At 31.7% G+C, this 10,898-nt stretch overlaps 2 protein-coding genes across 2 annotated transcripts; both read left to right on the top strand.

The window, feature by feature from the left end:
* The first annotated feature begins 546 nt into the window (after positions 1-546).
* Positions 547-3,919, top strand: LOC120087894 (NmrA-like negative transcriptional regulator family protein). The gene is made up of 5 exons (XM_039044902.2): positions 547-932; positions 1,031-1,165; positions 1,957-2,194; positions 2,310-2,513; positions 3,609-3,919. The coding sequence occupies exons 1-5, from the start codon at positions 750-752 to the stop codon at positions 3,773-3,775; spliced, it is 927 nt and encodes a 308-aa protein (XP_038900830.1). The 5' UTR covers positions 547-749; the 3' UTR covers positions 3,776-3,919.
* A 3,225-nt stretch (positions 3,920-7,144) lies between these two features.
* LOC120087758 (phenylcoumaran benzylic ether reductase POP1-like) lies at positions 7,145-9,837 on the top strand. The gene is made up of 5 exons (XM_039044644.2): positions 7,145-7,556; positions 7,828-7,962; positions 8,070-8,307; positions 9,014-9,217; positions 9,324-9,837. The coding sequence occupies exons 1-5, from the start codon at positions 7,374-7,376 to the stop codon at positions 9,488-9,490; spliced, it is 927 nt and encodes a 308-aa protein (XP_038900572.1). The 5' UTR covers positions 7,145-7,373; the 3' UTR covers positions 9,491-9,837.
* The last annotated feature ends 1,061 nt before the right edge of the window (positions 9,838-10,898 follow it).

The raw sequence follows: 10,898 nt of genomic DNA, 5'->3' as shown, positions 1-10,898 counted from the left end.
TGTTAAAAAAAATTATAATTGACAAGAAAATCATTTCCAACCTCTGACTTCGAATTTGATAGTACATGTAATATACCTTAGTTGAGATATATTTATTTTGACATTTTGTAACTAAGTTAAGATGCTTATTATTTATAGAAAAAATGTTTTTGATTCCTAAATTTTCAAATTCAATAATTTTATCCAGCTTTTGGTAATACCCTAAGCCTCCTATTGCTTTTTGTCTTAATTATTAACAGAAATTTGAACTAATTAGATAGAAATTGAACTTTAAAAAAAATTTAAAAAATGAAGTGTTTTGAAAGTAATTAGAGAAGATAGGGTAAACTTTTCTTTTCTTGTAGGAAGTTATAATAGAAAAAATAAAGAATGATAATTATAAAGAAAAGAGAGATAATTATTTTAAATAATGAACCAGTTAAAAATATTTTTAAGTATACCAAAATATCAGTGTTATAAATGATACTTACGTAATTGATTATAATAGATATTTCTTGCGATCTAACCAATAAATAGTGATAATTTAGGATATTTATAAATAAGTTAACTTATTTTCCAATATTTCAAAATCAATCTTAATAATAATAATAATAATTTACATCTCATTCACGCTCTTGATTTTAGATTATCCGGTGAAACAACCACTTACCGGCGGGAGAGAGAACGAAACAGCAATTGCAAATTCCAAACCTTCAAATTGTTCATCGTCGCCGGTGGAATCTGCCGCATTTATCCGATTCAACTCGAAAATGGAGGAGAAGAGCAAGATTCTGATCATCGGAGCAACAGGTTATCTAGGGTTCCATTTGGCTCAAGCCAGCTGCAATTCTTCTCACCCTACATTTGCTCTCATCAGAGATTCTACTTTCTCTTCACCTCACAAGCTAGACAAGCTCCGAGCTCTCTCCGATGCCGGAGTTAAATTCCTCAAGGTTTCTCTCTTCCTCCCATTCTTGAACTATGTAATTGTTGTTATGCGGTCGTTTCTTGCTGGAGATGATACTGATTTTGAATCTTGTTAACTATTTAGGGTTCTCTGGATGACGAAGCTAGCCTTGTGGAAGCTGTTAATCAAGTGGATGTAGTCATTTGTGCTGTTTCCTCTAAACAGGTGTTGGAACAGAAGCCTCTGATTCGAGTCATCAAACAAACTGGATCCATTAAGGTAAGTAAGTAGTGGTTGATTTGATTTAGTTCCGGCACATTTCTGCTAGATACTATTTGAACTCACAACTTCCAGACGGCATTGAACTAGTACTTTAGGAAATTTTTGGCGTTAATTTGTTTGTCGAGGTTGTAGATTAATGTAATGGTTTTAATGTACTTCTATGTAAGTTCACATTCTTTAGGTAAGATTTAATCTGCTATTTAGGGGTTTTGTACGGACATATTCAGAGGCACGAATGGAATTTGGCTAACTATTTGAAATGAAATGAAATTTGGCCTTCAGTTGACGTGAAATTACCGATTCAACCCATGAACGAGGAGCAAATTATGGATCTCATTTCTTCTTCTCGCTTCTTTGATTTTTTTTCCTCATCAAATCTGCTTCATGCTCCTCGTTGAATTCTTCCTCTTGCTCTTTGGTCTTGCTATCTCTTCTTAATCTCGCTCCTTGATCTGGCTCTGATTCATGCTCCAAGTTTCATCTTTGATTGAAGAAGAAGAGAAGGATTTAAAAAAATAAGAAATGTTGCAGATTGAGAGCGAGAGAAGAAGCAAAGAGAAAGAAGAAAGAATCAGGGTGATTTTGGCGATTTCACAAGTAGATGACGTAAGCAAAAGGCCAAAAGACGTTTGTTTCCTGAACCAATTTCATTTGAGCCTCCCATTTTGGGCTATCCATACCATTTTTCTGCTATTTAGAATCTTACTCGTTGGAATTTGAATGATATTTATTGGATAGATTAGTTGATGTCACAAAGGTTGATGGTTGTTTGATTGGTTATGCTGCAGAGATTTATTCCATCAGAATTTGGACTTGATCCTGATAAGGTTCAAATCTTAAATATGGATTATGACTTCTATTCCCGCAAAGCTGAAATTCGTCGGCTAGTTGAAGCTGAAGGCATTCCGTATACCATAGTTTCTTGCAATTTCTTTACAAGTTATTTACTTCCTTCCCTTGTTCAACCAGGCATGAAAAGCCCTCCAAGGGATAAGGTGACAATGTTTGGTGATGGAAATACCAAAGGTTTGTCTACAAGAAACTCACTATTACAGATTGATTTCTTTTGGATGTGAATAATATAATCCTTGATATCAAGAAAACTTTGTCGATTAGTTGTGGCTTTGTGACCATACTGCAGGTGTATTTGTGAAGGTCAATGACGTTGCTGCCTTAACAATTAGTGCAGTGGACGATCCACGCACATTGAACAAGGTAGTTTATCTAAGGCCTGAAGGAAATGTTTATTCCTTGAATGAACTGGTGGAGATTTGGGAGAGTAAAATTGGGAAAAAGCTTGAGAAGAACTATGTATCAGAAGAGGAGCTGCTAAAGAAAATTGAAGGTACTGAATTTCATTTCAAATGAACCTTGAGTCGTTAAACTTTGTTTACTAACTTAAACTAATGTTCTATCATTTATGCAATAACCACAATTGATATTGGAATGGATATAAGATTCTTAGCCTCAGCTGACGGTAGTTTATGATTTATGATTTAGTTAAATCATAAATCATAAACTCGTGACCCAATTTGCAGCTGATTTTAGGAAAGTTTAAATTTCTTGGCCTTTATTTTGTTTTGAAAGTACACTTTTTAATAGCCTATAATTGGGGTGTCAAGAAAAAGTGAGTTGCAGCAACTTAAATTAAAGGTTCTTTAACTTGTACTTAGAGTAGCCTAAGGATTAGATGGTTTACATGTTTTTTTTTGGACAGAAATAACAACTTTCAGAAAAAAATGAAAAAAATACAAGGGCATACAAAAAACCAAGCCCACAAAAACCCATCAAAGAAAAAAGGGTTCAATTAAGTAAAATGTTACCTAATGAGTAGTTACAAAAGGTCTTCAAAATCAAAGCCCAAAGAGAGACATAAAACTTAACCAGGTGCCACACTTCAGTAGGGTCTCTCTCCACCCCTCTAAATACTTTGTCATTTCTCTCTTCCCATAAAACCCATAACAAGCTACACTCCCAGCTTCCCAAAGGATGGAGGAGGAATTCTTCAATCGAGCCACTGGTACTTCCGAGTAGCCAATATGAAATCGAACTCCTGGAAAAGATAGTTCCAAATCGACCTCACAAACTCACAACTCTAGAGGAGATGATCCAGGTCTTCCTCTACCTTCCGACAAAGAAGCTCAAACCTCGTAGGGTGTTTTCTTTCATTTTATCTTAGTGAAAGGCTGAAAGCTTGCTCGACCATTTAACTCTAGGCTATATAAACCAATTTGATGGGCCAAATATCCATTACAAATTCTTTAAGGCAAGTTAAAAGTTTCAGTGGCTGATAGATAAACCTGAGATATTGGTTTGTTGGGTACTCGTTTTCTTCTTGGTAGAATTGAATTAGCAATAATTTGGTATTTCCAGTGTATAGCTTGCCGATGATGTTCCAACTTTTACCTACTGTTGTTTTGATTCTTTGTTGTGATTGCAGAGACTCCTTATCCTGACAACATGGAGTTCATTTTCATATATTCTGCATTTATAAAGGGAGATCAAACATACTTCGATATTGAGGCATCAAATGGCGTTGATGGTTCACAATTATATCCACAACTCAAGCATACCACGATTAGTGAGTTTTTGGACACCCTATCGTAATGGTTTCCAAATTCTTATTAGATGTCTGTTCTTATTATTTATATCATGGATAGGTATAACTTGTAACAATAATCTAATAAACCGTAAAGAACCAGTGCATTAATACCATTAATTCATTAATAAATTATATATGTAGTTAATTAATTATCATTATGATTAATATTTTATGAGGTTATTTTTTAATAATTGTAATTAGTTTATCATTGATTAATTATAATTCATTATTTTTTAATCATAAAATGTTATATTTATTTTTTAACTTGCTTTTGATGGTTTTATTAATTAATACGTCATATTTATATAAATTCATCAAATTATGTAATCAAGTAACTTTAATTATAAAATACTCAACTTACAAATATTTGTAATTAATAATTTAATTAATATTATTATTTGATAGTTAAATAATTAATTATGTTCAAAACTTTGAATCGAAATTATTGTTTATCAATTAATCTATCAAAGTTTTATAGAGGTATCCACGATTAATTTTATAAATAAAATATAAAACTAATTCATTATCATAAAATTTTGATAACATTCTCATGTACAACAAAACATAATCATCCTTAACCCTAACAATCTTATTCCTAGACTTTTTATTAAGAGACATCCTTAATTCGATATCTTTAAAACTTTAAATCAAATGGTCCTAAAGGTCTTATTATTTCTCTCCTCTCAAAGATTCTACAATAGAGCATAAATCTTTGCATGCCACAAAACCTCCCCGTCTCTTGATGTGACATATAGAGTAGGAACTCATCAATCATCTCGATGTAACGTTCATGTCTAGCTAACTGGAATTCGAACCCATCCAAAAAAGTAAATTGATTGAACAAAAGGAAAACTTCATAGGATATGATTTGAGTCCTCTCTCTCCAACAAAGAATGCAACAACGCGACCCAGCCAAAGTAGGTAAGGGTAACCTTCTTGAAAGCCGAGTATGAATATTAACCCTTTCATTGGATAAGATGTCAAACAAATAATTAAACATTCTTTGGAATTTTCACCTTCCATATTGAAAAGACATGAAATCATTAGAGAGAGAAGGATCAAACAAGCAACGAACGATCAAGCTATATGAGAACGTTTTATTTTTAGACTACTAATTCACCATAATGTTAGATACCAACTATTAATACCATCAACGAGACTTTGGTATCACGTGTTCATTCATTTGCCTAATTGCTTATTATTGGTACATATAATAGTAATTTTCATTAAAAAAATTTGATAATTTAATCCCACTTATATAATTATTGAACTAAAATATCACTTATAACTATTTAGTGTTTCAAAATTAAGCTTGCAAACACCACTTCTATTAATGGATTTCGTTGTTTTGTTATTTACCTCTCAAAGCATTTTCAAAATTGAAGTAAAATTTGAGTAGAACTTTGAAAGTTTATATATAAATATGTTTTTCTTTAGAAATTTGATTAAGAATTCAAATATATACTTAAGAATTATAAAAATTATGATAACGAAAATGTGAAAAAACAAGCATAACTTTAAAAAATCAAATAGTTATCAAACTAAACCTTAATTGATTCATCAATAAAGTAAATATTTAGCGATTGAAATTTGTGATACTTGTTGGTAGGATGTTTTTCTTAGTTGGGTGTCTTTTATTTTAAATCGGAATTGTTTATCGGGTTAATTTCTAGGTTAATGAAGTTTGTTTGGAAAAAAAAATTAACTTTATATGACTCAAAACTTTGGTGCAACCTAAATTCCATATACCATTTCTCAAACTATACAAAAAAATAGATAATTTTAAAATTTTTTAAAAATAAGAAAAATAGATACATTTCAATTTTTAATTGAGACTACACAAAAGATGCGAGGGGTACACCATAAATGATATTTAATTTAGCGGGGGAATAAAATGTAAAGTACGTAAGTTTGACCAGTTGGCCATTGTTGACCTTCTAGAAGAACTCTGAATAAAGTCGGCGGCGGCCATTCTTCTTCTTCCCCACCAACCCACATGTGCCTTTAGTTTAGGCTCTTAGCCACCGCATCTATTTTTCCCCCCCTTTTCTTTTAATAATTTAATCTTTCTTTTTACAAATAATTTAATCGAACCTTAAGCTAATTAAAACACTTTTAGATTATATATGTCTTACTATTTTATTTTGTGTGTTTTTTAAAAAATAAGTTTATAAACACTTTTTTCACCCTCAAATTTCACGATTTGTTAATTATTTTTAACATTTACAAAAATTAAACCAGATTTGAAAACTTAAAAAGGTAGATTTCGTTAGATAGCTATTTTGTTTTTGGTATTTATTTTTCAAAAATTAAATGTATAGATACTATTTCTATCTCCAAATTTCTTCATTTATTATTTACTTTTTACTTATGATTTAAAAGACCAAGCCAAAATTTGAAAATCGAAAAAAATAGCTTTTGAAAATTTATTTTTGTTTTTTAAATTTGGCTAAGAATTCAACCATTGTATTTAGTAAGATATAAATCATTGTAAGAAATGGGAAGAAAATAAACTTGATTTTTAAAAACAAAAAACAAAAACGAAATAGTTATCAAATGATGACGTAGTTTTTATTTTTATTATTTAGCTGAAAATTTAACCATTGTACTTAAGAAAATGCAATTCATTGTAAGAAATTGAAAGAAAGTAAGCTTAATTTTTTTTTAAAAAAAAGTTACCAAATGGAGTTATATTTATTCATTTATAATTTTTTTAGTACCAAAAGAAAAAATTAAACCATAGACCTCTTATCACTAAACACAATACAGTTGAACTATGTTCGATTTGATTTATATACTTTTTCATTTCTTTTGGAAGTGCCTTTTTTTTATAAAAGAAACTTTGTATTTAAAGTATAGTTAGTTTTAGTTTTAAACTTTAAATGAGTATTTGGATCAAATTCAAGTCAAGTTTTGAAATTAAAACAAGTATTTTCTTATAAATTTGTTTTTGTTTTAGGATTTTGCAAAAAATTCAAATATTTATGATAAAATATGAAGTCATTGTAAACGAAATGTGAAAAAAACAAAATTTAGAATTCAAAATTAGAATGCAATGGATAAGGTACCAACTACTTTTTCGAATATCAGTAGCTCCATCCCCACCCCAACAATTTTTTAACTAAAGAAAGAAAAGAATTCAAAATTAAAACAAAGTTGTCATGTTTTCATCCTTGATAGGATTAAAAAAGCAATTTAGTCTCTTTAAAATAAATAACAATCTAGTTCGTAGAGTTGAATATATTATTAAGATTTAATGAAACAATTTGTTTATATATTATAAAGTAAAAATAAATATTTATTAAAAATAGACACTTATTTTTTACAAGATTTATCGGGTCCGATTAAATCGTTAAAAATTTGAAAATACATAGGCGGAATTATTAAAATTGAAAAGCAGGTAGGGGCAATTTTGACATTTTAAGATTATTCCATTTCGCAATATATATATATAATACGTGAATTTCGCACTTCCAAGTCCCACCCGTCAAAGCAATTTTTCTAAACAACGACAAAAGAACTCTCCCAGCGTCTTCTTCTTTCTCTCTGCAGCTCGCCGGTAGTCCTCCGATCAGCTATTTCTCCGCCGGGAACCTTACTCCGATGGCTCAGAATCTCAAGGTTCTTATCATTGGAGGAACTGGTTACATCGGGAAATTCATAGTTCAAGCCAGCGCCAAAGCCGGTCATCCTACCTATGCATTGATCCGCAAGTCTTCGCTCGAAAGCCCCTCCAAGTTACGAGTCCTCAATCATTTCAAAAGCTTAGGAGTCAATTTTCTCTTTGTAAGTACATTTCTCTCTATTTCTGTGGATTTTGTTGTTTTGTTGCTCAGAATTATTGTGGAATCCTGATTTTCTTGCTTTTCTATTTTGTTCGTGAATGAGTAAACTAGGTTTAATTTGGTTCAGTCGAAGTGATTACTTATAATGTAGCATTTACTTGTGTTCCTTTTGAGTTATTCACATTAATAATTCTCAATTTCTGTGGAATTTTAATGAATTTGATTGGACATGGTATTGTTTAATTTCGCTAAAACGTTGAAAATTGGGGCAGGGCGATCTCTTTGACAATGAGAGTTTGGTTAAGGCGATTAAGCAGGTTGATGTGGTGATATCCACTCTCGGTGGTCATATGGTTCCCCATCAACATAAGATCCTATCTGCTATCAAACAAGCTGGCAATGTAAAGGTAACCTTATTCAACATTTTGGCTACAAGTATGTGCTGCAAATTCTATTCTTCTAGTAGAGTTTGTGTGTTTTGGGAATTTTGAGCATTAGAATTTGTGTGGTACAGAGATTCTTTCCTTCCGAGTTCGGCAACGATGCGGATCATATCGATGCAGTGGAGCCAGCGAAATCAATGTATGCTGCAAAGGCTGAATTTCGTAGGGCTGTTGAGGCTGAGGGAATCCCACATACATTTGTGGTATGCAATTTCTTCGATGGTTACTTTCTTAGCAACTTGTCTCAGCCAGATGCAACCGTCCCACCTAGAGACAAAGTCGTAATCTTAGGGGATGGAACACCCAAAGGTACAATATGTCACATGTTAGATGATATAATATTAAATTTACCTTCATTCATTAACTTATACTTTTAGGTCAATAAGTAATTTAACATGATATCAGAGTTAATAATCTATGAGATCTTGTGTTTAAACCCCTGCAATGTTATTTCCTCTTCAATTTATATTGATTTTCACTTGTTGGGTCTTCTACACATTTCGAGCCCACAAGTGAGGCGATTGTTAGATGATATAACCTTAAATTTATTTTCACACCCATCAGCTTAAACTTTTGAGTAAGCCGGTGATCTAACATTACCTTATGACTTCTAATGGAACTTTTTCATTCTATACCCCTATTTTCTGGAGTTAAAGGTTTCCAAAGTGGCAACCCCTTTGGAAATCCAATAGATAATGATGCGTTTCATTGGCTTTTTATTCATCAACACCTTTTGCATAACATGGACACACATTGAATATTATTGTCTGCAATATGGATTTGTTGCAATAGCCTCCCACACCATTCATTTGCTTTGTTTGCTGAAGTAGTGATTTACAACAAGGAACAAGCTCTTCTAATAGACAAAACTTCTACATATATACACATGTTATAAATAATTGATTGCAACGTGAAGCATCATTATAAATCATAACTAGTTTCTTGAAGGGATGTATATATTTTGTTTCAACAGCCATTCACCCATTTCATTCTGTCTCTGTTTTGTTTCATGAAGTGATTTACAACAAGGAAGAAGATGTCGGGACGTACACAATCCGAGCTATAAATGATCCAAGGACACTCAACAAGATCATGTACCTTAGACCCCCAGCCAACATCTACTCGACCAATGATCTCATCTCGCTGTGGGAGAGAAAAATTGGGAAGAGTCTTAAAAGGATCTACGTCCCAGAGGAGGAAGTGTTGAAGAACATCCGAGGCAGGTTTTTTTTAGCAAAGCAACAAAATTTCAATTCTTATTCTACCATATGCTTCTAAAACACAGACTGATTAACACATTTGTTTTTGCTAATCATCTTTTTCAGAGACTTCATATCCACTTAATATAGAATTAGCACTCTGTCACACTGCTCAGGTGAAGGGATCTCAAACTAATTTTGATATTGAGCCATCTTTTGGAGTGGAAGCTTCAGCATTGTACCCAGATGTTCGATATACGACTGTGGAAGAATATCTTGACCAGTTTGTCTAAAAAGCTAACAAACCCCCTAAAGCCTTTTTTTCCCCTTTTGTGATTTTGGTATAATGGGTGTAACTTGTAAGCAGCTGTGTGTTCTGTATTGATGTATAATAAGGAAATGCTCTCATTTTGAAAACAGAGGTTCTTGTAGATGGCCTCAACCAACCCATAATTCAGACTTTTGAATGAGAGTTTGAAAAGAAGTTGATTTTCATTGTCCTTTTCTATGATGGTGACCGAAGCAAAAATGTAGAAGTTCTTAGTCTCCCTCTACGAAAAATATCCATTTATACCTTTAAATTTTGGATTGTATCAATTAAGATCCTGAAATAATAATTGTATCAAGTTAAATTCTAAAATCTTTTAATTGTATCAATTTATACTCTCCACCATATTTCATTAAACAAATATAAACTTATAATTTGAATCAATTAAACTCTTAATTTTCATAAAAGAATCAACCTAGACCCTCCATTACAATTACATTTGAAAGTCATCTATTCAAACGTGTACAGATTTCTTCAAATGCGGTTTTATAAGGTGAATGACTAGAGTAAGTGCATGGACAACTCTCAAATGAAATTATGATCGAGAGTCTAGATCGATTTATTTATGAAAGTTGAGGGATTTAATTGATATAAGTAAAAGTCTCACATGGGGTTTTTCTAAAAGTAACATAATTGAGGATTAAATTGATAAGGGATCAAATGAGTAAAGTTTTAGTTTAGGGTTTTAATTGATCCAACCCTAAAGTATAAACATATAAATTGATATTTTTCTCATTTTTAATTATTGAAAAAATCAATTTTAATCATAAATGGTCAGGTCAATTTGAATTCTAAACTTTCATCCATATTACTCTAAATGTATTCTATATATATAGAAAGACTATGATGGTTAGATTGAACCGATGCACCATTTCATGTATGTGTGAAATACATGTATAAAAGAAAAATAATAATGCGTGTGTTTAGGTTCTTAAAAAAAATTATTTTATGCGATCCATCTTTAGAGAAAAGTAAAAAAGGAAAAAGAAAAATTAAAGAAAAAATTGAAAGGAGAAGAATCTTTACGTGCCCATTTTGCACTTACATTTATTACCCTTTGTTGATTGGATAAGACAAGTGTCGGTGTTCGTTCAAAAGAAAATGGAAGGTTTCTTTGAGGTGGGGTGCTGGAATGCATCCTCTTTCTGGGATGAGATGGGAGATTTCCTTTCAGATGAGGATCTCAAAGGGGAGATTTTGATCCTATAATGTCTCTAAGATTCCCTTTACTCATGGGCTTGAAATATGAACTCCCCTCATTTGTGGGTTGACCTTGAATATAAGACCTCCCTGGACTACCTATATTGATACCATCTTAAATCACCAATTGATCCAAAAACTTAAAGTTATTGGATAAAGATAAATTTAATTAT

This window comes from Benincasa hispida, chromosome 10 (genome assembly GCF_027475165.1).
Source record: "Benincasa hispida cultivar pf3 chromosome 10, pf3_genome.v1.1, whole genome shotgun sequence".
In the NCBI taxonomy this organism is placed as follows: domain Eukaryota; kingdom Viridiplantae; phylum Streptophyta; class Magnoliopsida; order Cucurbitales; family Cucurbitaceae; genus Benincasa; species Benincasa hispida.
This window is presented reverse-complemented; position numbering and strand designations above follow the sequence as displayed.